The sequence below is a fragment of the Mytilus trossulus genome, chromosome 2 (assembly GCF_036588685.1).
Source record: "Mytilus trossulus isolate FHL-02 chromosome 2, PNRI_Mtr1.1.1.hap1, whole genome shotgun sequence".
NCBI lineage: Eukaryota > Metazoa > Mollusca > Bivalvia > Mytilida > Mytilidae > Mytilus > Mytilus trossulus.
This window is the reverse complement of record NC_086374.1, coordinates 12402104-12429305: the sequence shown is the minus strand read 5'-3', so window position 1 is coordinate 12429305 and position 27202 is coordinate 12402104. Positions and strand designations below refer to the sequence as shown.

Below are 27202 nucleotides of genomic sequence, written 5' to 3'. Positions count from 1 at the left end.
AAGATATGAGGCCGACTTAACTGTATCTTTTGTATCCTTTATCTCTTGTTCAGTTAGTTTGTATTCGCATTAGAACAAACGCCCCATTTTGTTGGTAATTAAGCAAACTACTAACTTCTGGACGATGCTTTTAGTTTGCAAAAAATCTGCATATTTGAAATTTATAGCTTAATGTACGTTATGCTGAAAAGTATGATAAGACATTAGGTCTCATGATATTATTTTTTTCAGAATACTCTTGATTTTTTCACATGTACGTTTTTTATTTTGGCAAAAGCTGCACATTAGAAGACAAGAAGGAATCATCAGCTTGCAAATTAAGATAATAAAAGTTCTTCCACCTGATTAAGAAGAAAATTAGAAAGGAACTGTTAGAAAGACAAAAGAGACATGGGTCAATGATACGTTTATCTCATGTAAATTGAATTATTGAATGATGGTAAGAATTTCAAATTTTTAAGATGGTGTTCTGTTTTCACATTGAGTACAAATGAATATGACTCATAAAAAAGTCCATCTTTTAAAACCGAATACTGTGAGGGTATTGTGCAACGTCCCTTTATGTTAATAAGTTAGTCAATGTATTTGCTTTCTGTGAACCACTGTAAAAAAAATTAAGTTAAGACTGTATAACTGGTAAACGGAAATTTTCAGTTCGGCAATATTCCCAAGTAATTGCTGGTAACCTATATCTCTGTAAATGAACTGTTGCAGTTTACTATACTTATAATGAATAATTTGTACTTAAATACCAACATGTTATCTCTAGATACATTAAAACAAGTAAAGCCACTATATGATATTGTATAAGCATTTTACCATGACAAAAAAAGCATTTATATAAATGCATTGTTTTTTTAAATGTTTCGGTTTATAACTTGTTTATTGTTAACTTTGGAATTGAAAGATTATAATCTAATATCGTTGATTGTTGTTTGAAAGCAGAAATAAATCCTTATGCCATATTACAGTTTTAGAACAATAGCATATTCACTATATGGTAACATTATTAATATGACTCAATGATGGAAATGTGTTACAGATCAAATGTCTTTGTTGAAAAACACGAATTGCGAATAACCAGATATATATCTTATGCATCATGAATAAAGAAACCATAAATAGTTATGATATGACCACTAGACCATGTTTTACGTGAATTTAATGTAATTGTCATAGAATTTGTTTTTATAGTTATAGACATATAGACATTTTCAACACTTTTTCATATAACAATATCCATAAAACTCAACGGTATTGGGAATTAAAAAAAGAAACTAATTTGTCTCTCAGATATTGTTAAAATGATAATGAATAAATCATGTCGTTTGAAAATATTTCCAAAGTCAACAGTATATTCCGTTCATCAAATTTAAACATTTGATCAAGTAGGCAATAGTATTATGTTTTCCATACAAAATCTAATCACAAAAACACAACCAATTTTTTAATTTTTAGAAACAGGTTTATTGTTTGTTTGTTGCGATTCGACCAAAGGAACATTAAGTTATATTTCACCTGTCCGTAGGTCAGTCAATACATATGGTGAGGAGGCGTTTCCTTGGTTCTATCGTATGTATTTCATGTAATAAGCAGATTTGACGCTGAGAACATCCCCTTTTTAAACCATTTTAATTGGTTTTCATTTTTTATCATAGAGAATCGCAACTTTCGATCAAGCGTGTGAAAAACATTTTCGTCTTTCATAAAAATCCGCGTTTTAATCTCGAGGTGAAATGACAACAAAACAACTTTCGAATAAAATGATTCTAATGTTAAACTTGACTTGGTTGAGCGACATAAAATCTCGAGGTGAAATGACAACAAAACAACTTTCGAATAAAGTGATTCTAATGTTAAACTTGACTTGGTTGAGCGACATAAAAATACTGTTTAACAGATGACGTATAACAGATAGGCACATGTTAATTGTAATAACCATAGACATACCCCTTTCCTACTTTCTTCACTAGACTTGCCAATTGCTTAATCTAACTTTACCCGCACCTTAGCAGCAATATAACAATTCAACTGCATATGTCATAAACATTTCCCAACTCATTAAATATTCAAGAGCTTGCAGCTCTATAAAACATCACAAGTGTCTAAGCAAAAAGTTCATAAAAAAGTTAGCGAAATGAGCTTGTCAAAATTCGTGTATGCCTTTTTGTGCTTCTTTGTTTGTGACGAAAATGATAACACAATGTTAACTTCTGTACCCCTATTTTTGATGTTTTTACCTATTGTATCTGTTTGTTCTGTTCACGAATCGTATAATATAATGATATTTGATATGACTGTTATACAAATGGGAGGTTTAGCTAGAAAAAAGTAGCAATTCATCATTTTATACAAAGAAAAATGCCTGTACCAAGTCAGGGATATGACAGTTGTTATCCATTCGTTTCATGTGTTTGAGCTTTTGATTTTCCATTTGATTAAGGATTCTTTTTGAATTTCCCTCGGAGTTTTCGTAATTTTACTTGTAAATGAACCAATGTCAAAAAACTTCGTTCTTGTCCTTAATAAACTCATCGGAAGATACCAAGGGATTATTAATAGATATTCCTCATCAACTTCACAGGTAATACATGATGGAATTAAAGTATAAAAACTAGGTATTCATAGACCTGACACACATACATGTGCCATTTTCAGCATGTGATTAACAGTTTATTTGTAAGAACTTCAGGTGTTACACTATTACAATCCATCAACCCTTAGGGTTTTTATCATCTGAGACACATATGAATACATGTATATCTGAAAGCTAATACATACCTGTAACATTAACACAACTCTTTCGTATTATGCTATACTCGAATATCATGGGGGTGGAAGGGATTACAAGCATCATATTGGTAATTTTTAAAACCAGGTTCTATCAACTATTTTTCTTTCATAACCTGTACCAAATCAGGATTAAAATAACCCGTTTCTATGTAAGAGAGCTTTTTCTGAAGTTGCAGTTCAGCGTTTATGTTATTCCGTTGTTTTCTTTTTTAAATTGATGTGTTTCCCGCGTTACGCTTGTAACTCAGAATTGTTTTTCGCTTAATCGATTCATGACTACTGAACAGCGATATACTACTCTTGCCTTTATTTGTTTGGCGTTATCAGGTGACATTGTATACCTTTAATGTCGGTGTTCTAACTAATAACGGTGTTCTAAGCAGTCCCACTAATTCAAGTATTTTTTTTTATCTTAACTTCTGTATCACAAGCGCGTCATAGAGGAAATGTGAGTTCAAACCCCACACGTGGCAGGTGTGCGCGACTGCAGTGATGAAAGATTATGATGTCATTTATTTTCATAGAAGTTCGGTTGTTCTCTCCAGCCACTCCGGTTTCCTCCACCAAATAACCGCGACGAAAGTTTTGTAAGTGACGTTAAACATCAATCAAACAAGCAATCAATCAATGGTTGTATCCCGTTTCTTGTAACATGGAACTTTTATATTGTCTATATTGCATTTGATCTGAGCGTCACTGATGAGTCTTATGTAGACGAAACGCGCGTCTGGCGTATTAAATTATAGTTCTAGTACCTTTGATAACTAATTACTTTCATAGTTGTTTACACAGTCTTGTCCTGTTTTCTTTTTTAATAACTTGTAAAAGTTGTCTGCCTAATGGACTTTGTTAATTTAGTTTGACCTTTAATTGTTGTCATCTAATTGTCTGACTCGTTCTATTAATGGTTTCTGATTGTATTCATGGTACGCCTCCGGGTGCGGGAATTTTTTGCTACATTGAAGACCTGTAAGTGACCTTTTGCTGTTGTTTTTTCTATGATCGGGTTGTTGTCTCTTTGACACATTCCCCATTTCCATTCTTAATTTTATCTTGGTATTTTTATCCCCTATCATATATTCATATATCCCAAAAAGACCTCTCTGGACTGTTATTTCTAGAATGCATTATTACAACAATGAATATGTTATTGGTTATCTCTAGAATATCATTCATAATAGCAAGTAGAAATTTTGATGACACAAATTAAAGTTTTATAGGTCCCATAAGAGCGTCCATTAAAAATCAGGACGTCGACTTGATTAATTTCGAATTGATTAATTAAATACAAATGGGACTAGAAAATTCTACAATTTAACGTCAACATAACTTCAAAACATACTAAGGGTACAATTACAATCATTCTATTACTTCCTTTGTACCAGGCATACCTATGTCTTAGGGATATTGACCGGTGTCATAAAATAAAGGTTACATAATGTTTTCTTATATCCATGTTGTAGAAAGTAACATTTGTAGAGAAGACGTTAAATGAAGCAAAGGCTGGGATAAACAAACGAAAATCTCTGATATTTTAATTATTAAAACGGCTACCAGGATTTAGTTATTACAAAACAATATTTTTCGATATGAGACTATTCTCCCATTGTACTTTTTTCATTGTTGACATTTATGACCAAAATGGAAAAAAAAATTGAACCCTCTCCAGGTTCTTATATGAATACATGTATGTTTATAATTGAAAAAAAATGTACACATAACAGCTAAAAGATGGGGAGGTCTTACTTCTGTGATCAGTACTGATACTTACATTTGAGTTATACAAAAATAAAAGATAAAAAAAAAAAGAATTTTCATATATAAATGGAGAATTCTATCCCATTGTACTTGAAAGTAGGTTATTACTTTCTAATATATAGAGGAATAACCACGCCTTACGTGAGACAAAACTCAATATATATGTTACTGTTTATTCAAAATACACCAGATGAACAATTCATGCGTTGTTCTATTTTATGTCATTATGATACTTCTATTATAAATTATAAAACGCGTTAAACCACAAACGTCAAAATCATTCAATCGCGTAGTGGAATTAACTATTTGTGGATTCTTATAAATTCAATTTTAAATCTCTGTCTATTTCTGATTTTAATTCTTACATATTTTGATTTTTTAACCATGTATGCTAACATTGATTATGTGAAAATTTATAAAATTGTTTGTTTGTACATTGAACGACAAATATATGTGACGTATAAAATTTTCTGACGTCAGACACGCAAATCAATGAATGTGTTTGTGGATAGATGTTTTTGTGTTCTGTTAAATTGTTCCTTTTAAAATTGTTACATGATGATGCTGTACCCATATTTTGATTATTTATTTATTGTGCTTGTTTAGTTAACGCATTATTGTAAATATAACGGAATTTGAAGAGACTGTCATCTAAGGGAGAGGGTCAGCGCTATAAAACCAGGTTTAGTCCACTGTTTTCTACATTTCAAAATGCCTGTACCAAGTCAGGAATATGACAGTTCTTGTCCATTCGTTTTTTATGTGTTTTGTTATTTGATTTTGCCAGTATTTTTGTGATTTTACTTTTTACGACCAACAGACACATACATGTTCATATCTACACATTACATAGAAGAAGTAGAATACATAATATGAAAGTTGTTTACTCAAATGTCTTGAACAGATTGCAAAAGGTCCATGCAACCTGTACAGTCAGATAAATAAAATTGAGAATGGAAATTGGGAATGTATCAAAGAGACAACAACCCGACCATAATTTTTTTTTTTATCACATGCACACACCCTTATGACAATGAATACTGGCTTAAAGCATATACATAACTAATGATTTAGAGATAAAAGGTAAATTCACAAAAATACTGAAAGAGGAAAATTCATTAAGGAAAGTCCCTAATCAAATGACAAAATCAAAAGCTCAAACACATGAAATTAACAACTGTCATGTTCCTGATTTGGTACAGGCATTTTCTTATGTACACAATGGAGTATTGAACCTTGTTAAACATCTCACGAAAGCAACAATTTCTCTACCTTTTACATCTAGAAATTGACCATGAGTGTCGATTGAAAACAGAACTTTACGACAAAAGAGATGATTTCAACTCTCCAATTGTGAACTTTCTATTTCAAAGAAGCAGCATTTCAGCAGCACCTGCATACGGGTTATATGTTTTTCTCATCTGATTTTGCCTAATGCTTAGTCAATTTCTGTGTGTGTTACATTTAATGTTGTGTCGCTGTTTTCCTCTTATATTTAATGCGTTTCCCTCAGTTTAAGTTTGTTGCCCCGATTTTGTTTTTTGTCCATGGATTTACGAGTTTTGAACAGCGGTATACTACTGTTGCCTTTATTTATATATTTCCCAATTGCTACAATATTCCCGTGCTTGTATTTCCTATCATGATTTTCTTGATAGAGGGTTGCTGCTCACAAGGACGCTATTAAACCAAGATTTCCAAATGGTGAAGTTAAGATCAACCCTTCGTTAATTTTACGAACGTCATCACGAGTTGGTTGACCGTTATTGCATCACCGTTTCACAGATAATATCGGATATGTTTCTTACGTGGTAACTACAATCCCCTACCCATTTTGCGACCTACCGAATTAGACTATTAACCGGATTTGTTATAACATTAGCAACACGACGGGCTCCACATGTGGAGCAATATCTTCGTACCCTTCGGAGCACCTGAGATCACCCCAGTTTTATTTGGGTTTCGTGTTATTTATTCTTATTTTTTAAATGCTGTATTTAATGCGTATGGTCCGACTGTACGCGTATGGTCGGGGTAATTAACACTCTGTTACAGTTTACTTTTAATACTTCTAAACTCTTCATATGGTATGAACGTTAATCAAAAAGACGCTATCATATAGATAATTCTATTATTATATTAAAATAAAAAGATAAGCTAAATAAAAATAAGAAGTTAGTTACAAAGTTAATTTTACTTAATTGTCATATTTATAGTAAACATTTTTTTTAACGATGGTCATTACCATTACGGTTTGTTATGATGAGTGAATATGAGGTAATATGTCGACTAAAAAATAATTCCCATTTTTTTTTCATGAACTGTTACACAAAAAGTCACTTGAAAGCAACGCAGTTTATTTAAGTTGTCCTCTGAATAGTGTGTATTGCGGTCATTTTACGATATTTTAGATCTAGAGCTTTTCAAAAACACCGTAGACATCAGCGTGGCCATGAAAACCTCAGTATCACTGTCCGCATTGATCACTAGCGATGAAACAGAATTTAATTTTTACGTATTTGTTTTTATTATAAAATCAATTAATTGTCATATCACCATCACTGCTCTTTAAATAAAGTTCTTGTATTATTGAAACGTTTATAATGTTATTAAACAAATACCTATATGGTCCGGCCCGTTAATAACTAAACGAGTATTATACTCATATGGTCCGACCATACGCGTACGGTCGGACCATACGCGTATGGTAGGACCATATGAATATACGCATATGGTCATGACCATACGCGTATGGTCCAAATACTCAAATAGTCCGGAACATATTCAAGAACCTTGAAACATGCAAATATCCTTTATAAATCATTATAAATATGTATATTTATATATGGCTCGAAAGAGACACTAACTTTGCTTAGTGGATACAATGAATTAATGTTTAAGTGGAGGAGAAAAAAATAAAAAAATAAAAGTAAATGAAACAAAAAATAAGTAAGTTTCAAACAAAACTTTGAGTGTCACTGATATATTTATGAACAGATTTTAAAATAGCAATATTCATATCATATGAAAATAATCTGTTTCCAAAAGTAATAATTCAATATTTATATCAACATTTTCAGCAATGGAGTTAATGGAATCAAGTAGAATCTGTCTTTTATCATTGTACTTACGGCAAATGAAAAAGAAATGTTGTTATCCTCAACAGGGTGATACAGTTTGCACAAAAAGTGTTCTCGGGTAAGAACTGATTAAACAGATGAGATGTTATGTAGCTATCATTGTTTCTGAGCTGACAATGACTTATATTAATTTTCCTTGTCCCATAGATGGAAGTTTTAAATATATCATCAGTTCTATAAAACTTTTCCAGCCCACTTCTAAATATACACAAACTTTGGGATGTTTGTAAACTCAAAGGAAGACTATTCCAAAGTATTATAGGGGAAGGAATGAAACTATTAAAATAAGAGCTATTTCTAGAAAGAGGCGGATGAAAAGTGTTACTTTCATTCCGGAAAGTATGAGGGGTATGTCTGGGAACATATGGCTGGACTAACTCATACAAGTATGCAGTTGTCATCCCATTTAATATTTTATAGAAAAGTATAAGCTTATGTCTATTACGTCTAATCTCCAGAGTTTCTAAACCTAATTCAATATAAAGTTTTTATCCTGAGGAATTACGTCGTAAACCTGTAATAATTCTAGCGGCTTCTATCTGAATATTTTCAAGAAGGTCAGACTCTTGCTGGGAGCAATTGCCCCATACAACAGCACCATACTCTAATATAGGTCTAATAAAAGCGTAATAAATACGTATAAGTGAACTCCTATCTAATAAAATTCGTTGATATTTGGGTTAATCCAACATTTCGCAATTCACAAACTGAATTGTTACTTAGCATTCTATTATGATTCTCATCTCAATAATGTATGAAGCAGTGTATGAGAAATACAAGTCACTATCAAAGTAATTTATAATCTTAGCATCATTTTTAAGTAATAAGGTTATTTGACATAATATCGCAGAAAAACAGATTGGTTTTTTTGACAATTTAAAATGAATTATTCAGAATTATTGCTTTCTCTCTTTTCTTTTCTATATTTATTTCCTGTTTATTCTATAAAAGATTGACACAAGGTAGAATGTTATACTTCAATTAGATTACATGACTGTTCAACTATAGAAAATAAGAATGTTTTGTAATTGGATGATTGAAAATCACGAACTAGGACGTAGAAAAAAAACCAAAATCGTAATGATCATTTAACACGAGAACGGATATTCATAGGTCATAGTACTATTTCCGACACGATATGAATCAACACAATTGTATACATTACACTACTTTTTAAATAAAATTAAGCATTATGTGACAATATTTGAGCAAGTTCTGAAAAAAATGTATTTTATTTGCACCTAAATTTAGTTCTGTCTTGTGCCAAATACAGATAAAACATACATAACAGTTATATATATTTTTTTATCATAATTACAAACTCTAATAAGAAATTTTGTAGCGATTGAAATTTCATATATATAGGAATATGTGGTGTGAGTGCCAATCATACTCATTTCTCATACCAAACAGAATCATTTAAGGGAGTTCGCTTCTCAGTTTCAAAGTAATTAACTTTTCAAAACACTAGTTTATATTGATAAGGAATTAATAAAAGAATCCATAGAGCAAAAAAAATATATAGGTTACCGTGCTTGTTTTCGATATATGAGCCATTGAAATTTTGGCGGGAAAATATTCTCTCTTGACTTTTCATAGCTTTATCATTGACTAGTTAAATTTCTCAAAAATAGTTAAAAAGTAATTAAAATTTTATAAGACTTTTACAAATGGCTTATCATTATACATGTTAAAGAATTTCAAAAAGAAAAATGGGGGTCACCAGGCAAATGTTTTCAAGGCATTCAAATGGATAAAACCAGAGGATTCCGAAAATCTGACAAAAAATCCAAAACATGACGAGCCAGCTTCCTTAATGACATACAATTTTATTGATTTCAAATGTGACAAAATGGACATCATCTATTCGGACACAAATAAAGGAAGAAACATATCGGTGATTGTAATACACATACTTCAAAAATATTTAATGCATTAAAAATGGAGACACATGAATAATGGCACTTTAAAAGTTGCAAAACTAAAATAAACAAATGTTTACATTGAATACAATCAACCAGTTAATATAAAAAAAAATACTGATTGATTGATTGTTGGTGACATTTGTTGTTTTACAGTGATATTAAGATGATAACACATTATTGACTGCTGTGCCCCTATTTTTCACATTTTTACTCTTTGAGTATGTTTGTTTTGTTTATTCATCGTTGACAATGTAATGGAATTTGATGCGACTGTCATAAAAGTGAGAGGTTCAGCTAGCTATAAAACCAGGTTCAATCCACCATTTTCTACATTAGAAAATGCCTGTACCAAGTCAGGAATATGACAGTTGTTATCCATTCGTTTAATGTGTTTGGACTTTTGATTTTGCCTTTTGATTTTTGATTTTCCTTTTTGAATTTTCCTCGGAGTTTAGTATTTTTGTGTTTTTATTTTTGCTTAACGTCCAGTGGCAAATAAAAGAAGATGTGATATGACTGCCAAAGAGACAAACATATTTTCATTGTGTATTTAAGATGAATAGGATTAATGATCCATGAGTATGTGTTATCATGCGGTCTGCCATGTTTGGTTACATTGTAAAAAGTATTCTCTTTTTGATATAGGTTTAATATATATACTATTTACCTGTATAATTGCCGAAAAGGTTTTGTTTTATTTTGGCGAAAATCAAATACGCATTTGAATATTTTTTTGGGCAAAAACATAACATTTAAAATGTTATTTGATAACATTTGAAGCCATAGCCAGAACAGAATTAACTCTCAAATTGCATTTAAAGTTTATATATATTAAAATTCTATGTGTTATTACATATTGGAAATACTTTAACATAGTATGTTTATTTTTAACAACAAATTATATTCACGTAACAATAATGTCTTTCTGTACTAAAGTTCCTCATCTTCAACTTAATTCAATATGCTACTTTAAAAGCCCTTATGATATACTTAAATATGTGTGTCTATCTTTCCTTGTACATCCTAAAGGGACTAAGACTTATTCTAATCTTCCATGTTGTTGCTCGACATGAACTCAATTTAGTACAGGAATTAAATTTAATCAATGACAACCAAGCGACCCCTGTCAAACTGGAGACGTTTTATAAAGTGTAAGTAGCAGCCGCAAGTTCTTAGATATCGAATGTATTTGGAAATGTGAAATATCCAATGTGAAGGTGCAGATGGTATATTGATGTTGAGATGTAAGAAATAAGTGTCCCCTCCCATTTTTACGTGTTATGTCGGATAAAGTATGTTCCTGCTCATATGAGTATATTGCTGTTTACAACTCAAATAAAAATTGCTTGATTATATAAAAAAATTCTAATCAAGATTTCGTTTGTCTCTGGTGTTCTAGAACTAAGCTTTGGACTATTATAATGAAATAATTAACCCTTTTTTACTGTCGGGGTTTTATGTTTATGCCGTGTATATATCAGCAGTCCAAAAGAAACTGAAGACTTGTTTCATATTCTCCACATCTCTTGCAGCCTAAATTTTATTTTGTATTTCAAAACGATGCTGTTGATTGAAGTTTTAAGTCGTTTTCTGATCAAGCATGTCGTAATCTTAAGTTCGAGTACATTGAACTGTGCATTTCATCTAGTCAGTTGATGCAAATCTGCAATATTCAGATTACAGCATAGTAAGATCAAAGGTATTTTGTCATGTGTGAAATTAGAGATATAGACATTTGTCATTTTTCGCTTTTGGCTTTAAAGATCAATTGATACAGAATATAATTATTTTATTGATTCATTTATTGCGTTTTGGGAGTTAATTCTTTAGATTTATCTATTAAAACATTGGAAAAGATTTCACTGTTTACGACATTCATGCCGAAGCCGTCTACCCAGAAGTACAACACCGATAGTATTTACAGTATAAAGGGACATGTCGATTTTCTATATTTAAATTACGCACTTAAAGCTTGTTGGTAGTATCCAGGACAATTCCTGTAGGTATTTTGTATGCTTGTACCTGTGCAAGTTTTGCCTATCATATCTATATTAAAGTTAAGTATTTGCAAACATTTTTTTATTATTCGTTATTCTAAATATCTATTATACTAAAATTACGAGGTCCAATTTGTCAGCCGTCATCACGTAAAAACGACGAATCACAGAATTCAACTTTATATATGACTAATATAGTACAAAGACGTAGATTAAAAATTACACCACTCCAGGCCCTTTTGTTTTCCACGTAATTAATATTGCCAATAATTAAGAAGTTCCGGTCGAGTCCGATACCGATACCAATAGTATATTCACCTGTTACCTATTACCTTATCTACGTTCCGCATCTGATAGGCGCACCACCAAACGGTGTATCCAGAATTAATATGCTATATACACGGGTCATAATCACAGGGTTGACACTACTAAATTGTCAAATTGTTACCTATTGTAGTATTTTAATCAGTAAGACTTTCTAAAATAACAATACGAATACTAAAAATCTGGACTAAAAATAAGGCGTATAGGTACAGTTTTCAATTTGTGGGACGTAAAACAGCGAATCAAAGAATTCAACTTTATTTATAACTAATATTGGACAATGCTGTTGGCTCCATTCCAAGACCTATTGTTTTCCAATTAATAAATATTACCAATAATTGAAAAGTTCCAGTTCGACGGGTTCAAACAGAAAGATTTGAAAGCAGAGAAAACTGTGTATCTTATAATCGGCATGACTTTATCAGATGACAATACTAATTTTAAAATAAGACTCGTGCATAGTTATATACTTAATTCAGTCACGGACCCGTGAGATCACAGATTCAAAATCACCAATATAAGCCTGCAATTTATCATGTACTTCCAACGAGTTCTTGACACTCCAAAAGTAATTAATTCCACTATTTTCGAAATATTTGAACAATTTATTATCAGGTTTTTTATTGTACCAAGTGTACTGGCTTGAAGACGAAAAGTCTAGTCTATTGTACAAGATAGTGTTATTTGTTTCATCCAGATCTTTTTGAGGTTGAATAATATAAAAAAAAAAAACGACATCAATTATCAAATGTTGTGATACGAGTGTCGTGGATATGAAAGCCAGTATCAAATGCTGATATCCTCATTTTGTCGGTAGTGGACTGTTCGTCCTTGGCAATACCAAAAACAGTAGCTTGTTATTCGGTACTGAAATTATTTTACCAAGTAATGTTGTATGTAAATTCCAGGTAAATACATTTGTCATTTGACTGAGCTAATGTTGCAACGCCACCAAACAAAGTTGCCCCAAGGTTTTTTTTTAATTCATGATCTTTTTTTTTATATATGCGGTCTGAAACATTTCGCCCCAAACATACAAATGTAAGTTGTTCAAGATATTTAATGCACACAATACCGATACTGTTGCTTTAAGGAAACAATAATGTATTGTTTATCTGCAGATACATACAATTACCTTAACCTTTTCCTCCTTGAATACATAAGGTTTAATAAAACAAAACAATATATTCATATTGCCGATAACCCAAACAGCTTGAAGGACACCGGATTTTTAATAAGTTGAGTATACAATTCATAAGCATGAATACATAAATAAATCAATACAATTATAGATGCTTACTGAATGTTGATATGTGACATACATGTTGTATATTTAGTTAAATACCAAATAATAACAAAGGCTCTTTCATCGACTATCCCGCCGGCCAGGGAAAACCAACTAAAACGAGTTAACTCGGGTCAAACTACATTAAATACCAAATATGTATTGGAAAAAAAGTTGGAAACCTGCGCCCAAACCCTTTGCTCGGAAAACCGTTTCCAGAGGTATACTTGGACACTATATAAAAAGAAATAAAAAAAATGAAATTGAATTACAATTATACGTGACAAAACCACTAACTATGAGCAGAAGCATGAATTAAACTAAAATGTTACATATCTGAGAATGTAAAAAATAAACTTGACACTACGACTGTTGGGTAGAAAGTGAAGGCTTTCAACATATTTTCCCGCACATGAAAATTTTCACGTGACTAAATTAGAAAATTCATTCGCATCGTTAATACAAATTAATCCCGCTGTTCGTTGAAACGCGGGAAAATGTAAATATACACCCCTGGGTGAATTGCACACAGACTTTACTCCCATTAACCAAATGACAATTTCTTTAATTGATGAATATAACCTAGAAACCTACATTTTGAATATAACGGTTCAAACATCGAAATTGTAAAAGGTTTTAAATTTTCTTGCTGTATTTTTTCCAAGAGATGGAATTATTTCTACTTAAAATTTACACCCATAGAGAAAAAAATAACAACATAAAACTCATTATTAATTTCTCAATTCTTGCCATTTTTTAATTACCTGAGCAAAAACGAACCTGGTCATAGATTTTTTCAAATCATAAAACAGAAATGATTACAGCAATACCATTTGTTTCAAATTAAAGCAAATTCTGTAGACAAAGTATCGAGAAAAACAGAAGAAATAGATACAAGCAGATGTAGTATGAGTGCTTATAGGACCACTCGCCATCCAAGTCACAATTAGAAAAAAAAAAAAAAAATGCATATTATTCGCTGCTTTTCAAACACATCCCATACATTAACTTCAAATATTCTTACTTTTAATTAATTGTACCTCCTTGATAATTAAGGTACGTTTTTGTACATCTATCAATAATGAGATTTAATTTAACGAGTACTTAATGCGAACAAAATTTCTCAAAAATAACTAGATCGTTGAGATATTTGACCAGCGGTAATTATCACAATGTATTTTTAATTAAAAAAATACAATTTTAGTCTTATCTTCATTTTGAGTGCGCCTTGATATGTAAGTGATTATTGCTTTCTGAAGTTAGGTACTTCAAAACTAAAAAAAACCAAAAAAACGCAAATACACATACACAATATGCATGCTCATACAACTATATAAAATTACTTACACTTGTTGACTTTGAAATCTTCCAGGCATCAATTATGACATGAGAATTTTTCACTTTCATATTCGTGTTTTTTTTTTAATTCCTTTAATACATTTCTATCTTTTAACATGCTCATGATGCTTACAGTCTTTAGATACGGGACAATTAATATGTGTAATTTAAAAATCAATTAATTATTTGTTTAGTTCAGAAAATAAAATAAAATAATTGTGATACAAGATTGGAAAATGTTAATGGCTGTTATATTTATAATTAATTAGAAAAAAAACAATCAATTCATATCAAGAGATTGAATACCATATGAAATAAATACTCTTGGACTCAGATGGATGCAGGTACTACGAAATGTACTATTTGTTTAAGGTCGAGCAAGGATCAAGTTGAATTTTACTTTCAAAAAATTATCTTTCAATGAAATATTAATGAAATATTTAACAAATTTCTCATTCTATATGCATCAACAATTCCAGTGTTTTTCCTTGATTTCTTAACTACTTCATTAACTTTAGAGTATTAAAAGCCATTATCAGATGAAGAAAGTATAATGTATTTTTCTCTCAAAGACTTTTGGCACGCAGCATCTCGTGCACATTATTATGAAATTCTATTGAATAGTTAGACAGTTCAGAATTACATATTTTGTGCCTAAGAACATCATTATAAATATGTTTTGTTACAAAAAAAGTTTAATTTGCAGAGATGATTTAAATTGAATTACCCCATCATGTCTGACGTGAAATTACGTTTGCCCTACAGACCGTAATTGTAAGCAATCTATCTGGCTTAGATATTCATTTACTGAAAAGTTGATATTTATTAAAAAAATATTATTTTGTATATGTAAAACAAAATCTTGTCCTATGAAATTTTTACCACAAAGACAATATTTCATTACGTCATAAAATTTTGTCCATAAATAATGTCAAGAAAAGAACAAATGTTAAAAAACAGACAATATTTCATACATTGACAGAATACCATTTTGTCTTGTTAAAGGGAGGTTATTCAAGGTTGCATATTGTGTATATTGAGAGAAGAGAGAAGATTTCAAAAATAAATTGTCATTTAATTGTGTCTCATGAAAGGGAGGTTATGAACAATATTTCACTCTGAATTATTGTCCACAAGGAGGTGACAACATATCACGGACAAGGATATTATTTCATAATGAGTCATAGGACCTTCTATCTACCCCAATGTTTTTAAGATGCGTAAGGATGTTTTTCTAAATTGGCAAAGTTGTTGTGGGTGAGAATTCCAAAACAAATATAAGCATTACTTTGGAATTGATAAGATGACAAACAAATCACATTCTGTTTTACATAACTGCTCAAACACTTTTGCATTTGCCTAGTAAAAGTTTTGGATGTTCTGTTTTGACTTTTTGACTTTTTTTATTGATGCTAATAAACGTTTCAAATAGATTCATTTACACACTATATAATATGTTAATGTGTTTTAAAACGTTTTAAAACATTACGCATTTGATTGACGAAGCAGAAGTTGACCATAAAGTCATGTAATTGCTTGTCAATGTTTGTTAAATTTTCAATATTTAGGAATATGGCACTTATTGATTAACGAATGAGAAAGAAATACTGTAAAAATCGGACAGCAATCGAGGGATACTCACGTATTCGAACATTAACAACATAACTATTTGCATATCAATGTTGTTACTAATCAATGCGAGTCTGGACGTCGATTTGGAAACATGGATAACATATAACAACACTAGGAGCACTTCCGAATAACAATCTTGAAAAAGGACAATTTTAGTCTCCATTGCAGTGGAACTTTGTTTTGTTCAGACTGATAGACTAAGAGGATAACAGTTTTCATCACAGCTACCATGAATGTGTGCATTATCATCAAAAAATATAAACAATCTTAAGTTGCCTTCCGATTTTGCAAATGTGAGGGGACGCACTTGTTTATTGGTTACTAAATAATGAAAATCCAGACTTTTTGTTTTGCCAGCGATAACCTTCACTTGATCTTTTTGACACAATTCAAAAGGTTGATCTGAAGCATGAAATAAAAGAGAAAATAAATTAAATCTTCTGTCATTATGGATGGTATGTGATCAAAAAAGACCAAATGAATTTTCTTTGGCGGAAGATGACAATATTTGAAACAAACTTAAATGTTAGCTATTTTTTGGAAATTGTATCGACTGACTGAAACTATAACAATCTCCATCTTCTTCGAGTTGCAAGAAAATAAGATTAAGACCCCGTTCACACTAGTATTTTTTTATTGATCTAATTTGAATTGATCTAAATAAAACCAGTAAGTGTTCACATTATCTTTAATCAAAACGATCTCTATCGGTCTAATCTGAACCACTGCGTTCACACTACAATTAAAAACGCAATCGATCTAACCTTTTCACCCGTAAAACTGTTAACAATTGTGTATAAATAGAACTGATTTATCAAATTCACGTGTTGATACACTGATACACACACTTGAAAAAAAAAATTGGATAAAGTTATTGTTTCTCTTGGATCACGAGTTAAAATTTTGATACTGGTGTTATTGCAGTTTTGTTTAATTTTGAAAAAAAAATTGAAAAAAAATAACTGTAGCAACGATGTTACAACACGACGCCGGAAATACTGCGGTTCCTGCAAAGACAATAAGTCAATTAAACCGATCTCTGCGTTCACATTTAAAGTAAGATCGGTTTACTTTAGATCGATTCAAACTAAACTACCTCTATTGGTGTTTTAGTTTAGAAAAAAGTAAAAACACAAAAATACTGAACTCCGAGGAAAATTCAAAAAGGAAAATCCAAAAGTCCAAACACATCAAACGAATGGATAACAACTGCCATACTCCTGACTTGGTACAGGCATTCTCCAATTTGAGTTTATACCGATTGAAGATCGATTCGAAGCGTTCACATTAGCCCACAAACCGATCTGAAGTGAACCGGACTAGTTTAAATCGATAAGAATGTCCTAGTGTGAACGGGGTCTAAGTTCGAGTTATTAAAAGTATTTATAGTTATCGGTTACCTCCTTGAAATAGCTATAAGAAAATGTAAAATAATAGAACCAGCAAAATGAAGTATGGGAATAAGTCTAGTAATCAATGACAGGGCTGATTCGATGTTTATTATGTTGCCAATAACACGAAAAACGAGAAAAAGATATTATAAAAAGTAATATACGAAATCAAAAGCAAGAAAATAATAAAATCCGATAATCTTTTGACCCGTATTTGATGAGAAATTCTATGATGTTTCCACTGATCAATTGTTATTGATAGCGTTTCGACAAACCCTTTCTTTTTTTCTTTATTTATTATATATATTCTGTGATTGAAAAACAAATAAGTAGCATAATATAGTGTGATTATCTTAATGCCTGTTTGTTTTAATATTTTTTTGTTTTGTTTTTGGAAAGAGTGTGATATTATATACTTAAACTGTTTTTTTTAAATTAGAGTTTGGCTTTAATTGGCATATGTAACGGTACGCCAAGAAATACTCATCTAACCTCACCCAAAGGTGTGATATATTTTATATTTCTTTCCCTTTAATGTACTTAAGTAACTTTGTCATTTGTTTTCATTTGGTTGAACTATCACAATATAGACCTGCAGCAAATATTTTCCACCGTTTGCAAATGAATAATAAGAAAAATTTTATGCTAAAAGTAAGTAAAAGTACATGTAAAATTACGATCTAAAATTGAGACACGTGTTCTACGTCTCAAAAATAAATGCAAAAAGAAACAAAAATTAAGTGTCGAAAAAATGCTTATTCCTCCATTATTGCTATTTGGTTTCCTGTTTGTAATCAACAGATCAAGCATTTGTCAAGAATATTTATTGTCTTTACGTCTAGAAACATCTCAATGTAGATGAGACCTGTGTCGTTAGCTGCCATAGAAGTGATAATTTTTTATTATTTATTTCATTTTAAATTACCACCTCATTTTGCAAAATTTGATTTTTTGCTTTTAAATTTTTTAAGAAGTAAATTTAAGTGCTTTGAAATACTTACTGTAGTTTACCTGCTATATATTAATAATTGTTAAACAACACCTATTGTATTTTGTTGTAGGCATAGGTTGAACATATTTTTACCTAGTGTTGGCATACTTTGGCGTACTAAATTATAATCGTGATACCTTTGGTCACTATTTACAACCACTGTGTCGATGCCTCTGCTGGTGGACATTTCGTCCCAGAGGGTATCATCAGCCCAGTAGTCAACAATTCGGTGTTGACATGAATATCAAGTATGTGGTAATTTTTATAAATTTCCTGTTTAAAAAACTTTGAATTTACCGAAAAACTAAGGATTTCCATATCACAGGCATAGATTACCTAAGCCGTATTTGGCAAAACGTTTTGGAATTGTGGATTCTCAATGCTCTTCAACTTTGTACTTGTTTGCCTTTATAAATTTTTTGATATGAGCGTCACTGATGAGTCTTATGAAGACGATACACGCGTCTGGCGTACTTAATTATAATCCTGGTACCTCTGATAAGTTTTGAAGACACTGGTGACGTTGTGGTCTCTTTAACACAATCCCCATTTCCATTCTCAATTTTAATGTCCAGGTATTCAGTTACTAAACTCTTAATCTTTCAAATTGTTATCTGTTTCTTATGGAAAAATCGAAAACAAAATACACTAACAAATGGTCTATATCTAAAAAAAATTGGATGGTGGCTTCTTTCAAACCGCGAACAAGTGCCGCAAAAAATTGAATAAGGCCTTCTCCTGATTGTTGTTGGATTTTGGAGACCCTATTAAACAGATAAATGAAACTGTGAGTTAATTCTTTATGAAAAGATAAATACAGAAAAAAGTGATAACAAATGATAAAAAAACGACTTCCCGCTAGACAGACAATGTGCTGCATTGGTAGTTCCTTTAGTGAAATCTTTTGGATTCTTTAGATTACCTTAGCTGTATTTGGCAAAACTTTTAGAAAGTTTGGTCCTCAATTCTTTTCAACTTTGTACTTTATTTGGCCTTTTTATCTTTTTTGGACTCGAGCGTCACTGATGAGTCTTTTGTAGACGAAACGCGCGTCTGGCGTATATACTAAATTTAGTTCTGGTATCTATGATGAGTTTATTTTCTTACATAAGGGGTGAAGGACGTATACAATTTTTTTTTCAAATGTATTTTCTCGTAAATTTAAACCGTTATCTTTACATTCGGTTGACAGATTACATTAAGTTTTAGTTAGTGTCTACCAGGACAACAATACAATTTAGTACGGTTTTAAAAACCAACATTTACAGCAGATATAAGTGAAGCAAGATACGAATTAGCATCATCTCATATCAAGGACAAGTTGCTCTCATGTGAAAGGTAAGTTACTCGTAATCCCACGTAAAATGATACCTAGAAAAAAATGTACATTTTACCTAGCAATTAATTCCACAGGATTATTTTTTCTGCTTGATGTAACAACAATATGTGCCAAAACATGCAATATACTATATACGAATATGTTCAACTATTCAACTAAGTGTATAGACTTACTAAGTAACATATCTATGATTTGAACAAACAGATATGCGGCTCGGCGATGTGACAGATACTTAATTACTTTACCATAATACATTATCAAATAAAATACATGTACGTTACCTTTTTTGTTGATACATTAGTTGGTCCATTTTTAATAGGAACATCAAATAACGGTTTGTTTAAACTATCAGCTCCTGTATGCATAGGAATATTTACAGATGACAGTCTCCTGACGATTATCTTCTGCAAAGTCATAATAATCACGACGTTGTATATAGTTATTTTCGAAGCGAATATTGTTAAAATCAAAGTACTTTCAGAAAATGTGATTTATTGTAAAACAAATCTATCAATATTTATGAAAATGAAGTCCTACAGCCATGATGTTAGTGTTAGTTGGTAATCATGGTAATAGATAGTTAATACTGAAATATTAATCAAATAATTCTGTTTAAATTTCCACCAATGCCTTCTGATAGACTCATTCAAAGTAACAATTAACTTAAGTGACACTGAATCTTTCGGGTAATATGATACAAAATCATGTTTATGCCGGTCTCTAATGAAATGTAAATGCGAAACAATGTAACCTATTGAAGACAAATATGTCAACATAAATATTTTTATGATATAATTCTGAGAAATGATTTTTTACTATCCCATTACAAGATCAAAACAAACTTTGCCGCAAAAATAAAAAGGAATAAACATAACTATAGTGACTTTGTTTTATCGTCAAGAGAGTGATTAACTGAAAATATTATTTTTTGTAATATCTTTCAACCAGGACCAAGAACACATCAATTTATACATACCAACCAATGAAACTCCTTGAAAATATTTAAGATAATTAAACAAATTATGAAATGGAAGTAATTCAAGCTTGTTTTCCATTTCATATACTCCGTAAATGGGGAAACTACTATTATCAGACAACTAGAAACAGATATCAATGCTTGGTCGCAAGCTATTGTCTTGTTTGTAATGCGAGTAGACAAATGAAAAAACTATCTGAAGGAAGTATTACAATAATCTTTTAGGAAATTTTACAATTAAAATATATGAGTGACGAGTTTATATTATCATACAAAGAAGATTTGAATAAGTTCCACAGAGATTTCGAGTTGAAATCGTTCATCTGTTAACAAAGTTTCCGTTAAGGCACCAGTAGTGATGTTATTGAATCACAATAAATTGGAACACCTTCTAACTCATAAGACTAGTTTAAATTGTAATCTCCTGCCTTCCAGATAAGAGAGATACTACATAAAAATAGTATACAATGATTTTGTATTGCATAAATAAAAAAACACAAATAATGAAAAAAAAAAAAAAAAAATACAACCATCACTTTCGGGGACAAAGATCGAGAAACACAAAGCTTCCAAAATGTTTTTTTATGGTAGATCTTTTAAGTTCCCTGAAAGGCTAAATTTAGATCCTGCTTCACATTTTGAATCCATCTTGTTAAAGATTAACATTTGAATATTTAATATCAATTCAAAAAAAATATTCCTAGCTAGAGATATTTAGTTTCGAAATAATCAGTTGCCTATAAATGAGTTTCTTATTCCATCGCTTCTATGAACATCAGTAATTATAATGAATTACAAAATATATTTATTGGGAACTTAAAAACATGTATATGGTTACTGAAAGTGCTAGTAATACTTTACATTAACAAATTAATACAGGATTGAAGTATTCAGGCCTGTTCGCCTGATTGTAAGTACTTAATTAATCTTGTCATAAAGCACACACGTTTCGTGCAATTCTGTTATAATGTTTGATAATATAAAGAGCCCTGATTAACGTAAGATTCTGTACATGTCAACCTCGTCACACTTTAAAGGTTATACAAATATTACTCCAATTACAGCATAATCACATTCAAAATCCGCATTTTTGCGTACAATTATCTTCTAAATTAATTTATTTTCCAATTTATGTCACGCTTTTTATAAATGTGTTTCTCGGTAAATATAGTGTTATTATCAGTATGATATAGTACAATCTATTGAACATATACTTTTGTGACGTAAAAATAATTTCAAAACTATCAAGTTCACATAATTATTTATAAATTCAATTTTGTTTTCTATTGGAAAGAGGTAATATGTTTAAGAAGTATGTATTCAATGAATTGTCAATTTGTTGATATGTTTTTATTGAATAGAAAAATAAATTAAAAAAACTATAAGTCAGAAAGACAATAACTCAAATGAAAAAAAACCATAAAACAACCTTTTAATATGATAATGTGGTGTTAAAGGCATGTGGATATGTGAGCTGTTAAAATATTTTTTCTCATTTATCAATTCTTTTTGCTTTTTAAAAATTTCGATGCTCAATGATTAACACAATTCGACGGATCTCATCAATGACTGTTCAATAAATACGGTGGGACGTATTAAATATGTTCCTATTTTAGAAAACCCTGTATGTTCAGCTCATATTTTATTGTTTTGTTTCGTGATTCGGGTTCATAGTTTTCGAAAAATCATCAAAGAAGCGTTTACTATGAGAATAGGACGGTTTTGTTTTGTTTTTAATCTTTTATAATGACATTGTCGGTTTGTTTATACTTATGAGTTTTTATATATCCCTTCGATATTATTCACCTTTCTTGTAATAAATGCAAACCAATAACGGGATTTGTTCTTTCTTTTTAACGCTTCAAATTTTTCATCAAGTGTGTTCCTAGGTCGACGTTCGTTTCTTGTTCATCAATTACCTTCTCCTTATCTTTTCAAAACTTTTTGGTTCTGCTTTAGGTATAGGTAACTCATGACAGTTAATAGCTAAGTTAAATTATATTACACTAAGTTTTGTACAAAATTCTATACAATATCAAGTCGTCATATAAGAACACCTCTTATATATTAAAGATCACAGGAAGGGTTAAGAATTAATTGAGATTGTAAGCTGCTTGTCCTAATGATAAAGTCCCAAGTATTATTAATTATTACCCGACAATAGGTAGTAATATTTAGAAATAACTACATTTTAAAGGTGGTAACGTCATAAAAAAAGTTTCCCAAATATTAGATATCTACGTGTACGTCTCTGGATATCAAAGTAATTCGAGAGTGGTTTTAGCACATCAAAAGTCGGTGTAAAGTTCAATTACTTGAAGAAGAAGAAAAAGAAGAAGAAGAAGAAGAAGAAGAAGAAGAAGAACCCTAAGGATCATAGTGCTTCTTAGTGGTTCATTTGCAGGCTATGCGGTAGGGACTTTGCTTATCGTTGAAGGCCACATAGTGACCTGTGTCATTTGATCTGTTTTGAATAGTTAAGTCACATTGGCAATCATACCACATCTTCTTTTTTTATATGTCATTACTTTTACTGTTAATCGGCTTAGATACAAGTCAATCTTAAACACGAATAAAGGGAGATGTAGAGTATACTTCAACGTTTGTTTTAGTATAAACATATAATACATAGGTATATACGAATGGAACGTCCTTTAAAGAACTATAAACAACTGCCATACAAGAGGGAAGCTTAACCTTTTTTATTTCAAATTTTAAAATAAATTAAAAAAATAAATAAAAATAACCATTTTTGATTCATCGTTTACTTCGATCAATGTCTGTACTTAGTCTTCAATAAAAAGATGTCAACTGTTATCTTCAAGTAAATTTTCTTTTGGTCAAGGTGTCTGCTGTCCTTAATGACTTTAATACTTCTTTGTATTGGCATGGTTTTACCTATACTAACTCTTATTAAAAAGATAGCATTGACATACTAAATATGTATGTGGTACAATAACACCAACATTTCCAATTATGTCGACCCATTTCCAGGAAAACTTTAAAAAATGTATTATTAGTTTTAACACATACCAAAAACAACGATTTAAATTACAAATAATTATGATCTATACCGATATAATCAGGTCAACAACAAAGTTCTAACAAAACATTAAAGTTTATCTAATTTATTTTTTTGGCAAAGGATTATATGACAAATGTATAATTAGACGTTGAGTTAAAATGCAGATATGAAGTCTGAAGGTATGTTGTTGCATCTTTATACCTTTATAATTTATATAATATTCTTAAACGACTGAAATATATTCTATTCACACATATATTATCATATTTATAAATTGATTTAAGATTATAAAACGAGTTCATCTTAATGCAGTATCGTTGGAATTGCAGATATTATATTACAAAATTTTCATTTTTGTATTGCGCATAACATGCACCCGTCCACCCCATGACTGCTTCGTATAACAAAGAATGGATTTGTTTTACCTAAAACGACACATTGCGTAAATTGATTAACTAAACCATGAAATTATTAAATCATTATTGTAATTGTAAGAATAATAGCCCAAAAATGGAAGATTGTATTTGTCGAATATCTTCATTTTATTGAAAAATAAATCAAAAGACCTGTAATAATCATATCAATATAATGAAAATGAACAAGACGATGGAAAATAATTTAAAGAAATAGTTTTTTTACCAGTTTTTTAGAAAACCAATGTATTTTTTTTAACATTTATCTATTTAACAACATTTGGAAGTATCAATGCTATCTTTTACTTTTTTCGGTTAGGACGCATGTTAAACATGCAAATAAAATTTCATTTAAAATCTGAAATGCTGTCAAAATTATTTCGTGCACTACGACTTGATATTCGAAATTTCAAATACTTTAACAATGACCCAACCTGATGAGATGGGTATTTACCAACTAATGTATTTTGAACTCTGATGAAATATCTGTATAAAATCAGGAATATTACAGTTATTTGCCATTACTGTTGATGTGTTTTTGCTTTTGATTTTTGCCATTTCCGATTTGAATGTTCTTTGGAGTTTCAGTCCAAATAAGGTCCCTGTCTTGTAATGAAAAGTGATATGAAGTTTGTTTTAATTTTAAAGTTACATAGTGAGTTCATGAAAAAACATCATTGCATGATGACGTCAAATTAAAAAAGTATTACGGTATATCTCCGATCGGACGCGTATTATGAAATAGCATTGAATGAGGTTGTTAAATTTGATGTTCGCCTCTTTGTGATGCTTTGTTACATTTTCTTTTTAATATGATAACACAATGTTGAATGTTGTACCCCTATTTTTACATTAATACCTATTGTGCCTGTTTGTTTTGTTCACGCATCATTGTCAACATAATGGAATTTGATGCGACTGTCGTACAAGTGTGAGATTAAGCTAGCTATATAACTAGGTTCAATCCACAATTTTCTACATAAGGATATGCCTGTATCAAGTCAAGAGGATGACAATTGTTATCCATTCATTTGATGTGTTTGAGCTTTTGATTTTGCCATTTGATTAGGGACTTTACTGTTACTTTTTGCACAGAACTGATTCCATTATTCTACATTATATGTGATCATTCGTGATAATGTGATCTATTTGTATTATTCATTTACTTCGAATGTAAAATGAGAGGACTAAGTTTTTGTTTTCTTTGATTAACATCAATTTGTAGGAATTTATCTCTTGATTAAACAAGGAAGGCACATTTTTTTTTATGTGGCTTAATTTCAGCTTCGCGTTTCATTTATATGGTCATTTTTATAAATTTTCTATTTACAAAACTTTGAATTATTCGAAAAACTAAGGATTTTCTTACCCCCGGAGTAGATTACCTTAACCGTATTTTGGCACAACTTTTTGGAATTTTGGGTCCTCAATGCTCTTCAACTTTGTATTTGTTTGGCTTTTTAACTATTTTGATCTGAGCGTCACTGATGAGTCTTATGTAGACGAAACGCGCGTCTGGCGTATAAAATTATAATCCTGGTACTTTTGATAACTATTCAGTAATTATGGAGGAGGTGGGAATTATGACTACCACTAACGATTTCCATAATAACATCAGATCTTTATTTGTGAGATACGTGTTGTCGTAATAATTACCGTCTACGAAATTGATAGGTACATTTTGCAAACTGTAAGAGATTCATATGAAAGAAAAAAATGTGTACTTTTATACTTTATACACAAAAAAACATTACATACTGATTTTAATGTAATAAAAGATACAGGCATTGGGTTTACAACAAGTTTAAAAGTTCGTCAGATTAAATCTTAAGGTTTTAAGTCTTTTGTCATGTAACATAAGAGTCATGTTTAACAAATGTTATATCTTTTTGATAAACAATTATACAACATCAATTACATTTCTTTGTAATTAAAATGTCTATGAAAAACATATTTATCTTTAAATGAACTAATTGTATGATCTTTTGTTGATAAATCTTTAGATTTGGGACTCAATAGGATTTTTGTCTAACGGAGATTTATCTCTTTAACATAGTATAGCTCGTCTGTAGAGAACCCCACATAACAAATTGCATCAATTTTGGCAGTTATTTCACCTTATATAAATCCGTATTTACAACATAGTTACACCAATGTAGTTTTGAGTTGATATTGAATCATAGAAAAATGGGTTTGACCCACCTCAAAACCACACCCGATTCTGTAATAACGAGTACCCAAGTTGCATCCGTGTTTAAATTCACATCCTTCAAAATTATGTTTTGTTTATTTTTTTTTAAATATTTAGAACGATTTGACATAAGTTCATACTCACCATTCATTTTAAAGAAATGGGTGCTATTTTGCACCGTTTTGTGTATATTAAAGTATAGGCTACCTAACATATGCATCACGTTTTTTATTGTTTGCCTTTGTTGAGAATCGTTTCTAGTTTCGTTTTGTGCTCCCTTTTCATTTCAAAAACTGTTATCCAAAATATGGATAAAACTGGTTAAACCCAAATGTGTATGGTCATGAAAAGTAACACTGAAGTCTTTGTTCACTAAGAAGTCAATTTACAATATGATGCGTCGACAAAGCGCTTAAATCGTTCACTCTTTCACGTATAAAAACAGTCCACCATTACATTATTATTTGTTTTAGATAAAAAATAATAACATCTAATCTACAAAACATATATATATATAGCAGTTTAAATAAGGATGAATAACTATAAATGAAATTGTCATACAAGCATAAGTCTTTATTTGTTTAATGCATTGACCCCTTAATATTTCCCTTTTTAGAGTCTGTTGGTTAAACAATTGTTGAACTATAATGAAAATGATTTCAGAATGCCTATACGATGGCTCAT

General features: G+C 30.6%; 1 protein-coding gene across 1 annotated transcript in view; it reads right to left on the bottom strand.

The window, feature by feature from the left end:
- The window catches only part of LOC134705607 (degenerin deg-1-like), a 38477-nt gene extending 18020 nt beyond the window's left edge, over positions 1 to 20457 (bottom strand). The window contains exon 1 of the mRNA XM_063564330.1: positions 20195 to 20457. Coding sequence (XP_063420400.1) covers positions 20195 to 20329 — 135 coding nt within the window. The 5' untranslated portion in view covers positions 20330 to 20457. The remainder of the gene's footprint in view (positions 1 to 20194) is intronic.
- Positions 20458 to 27202: the final 6745 nt, after the last annotated feature.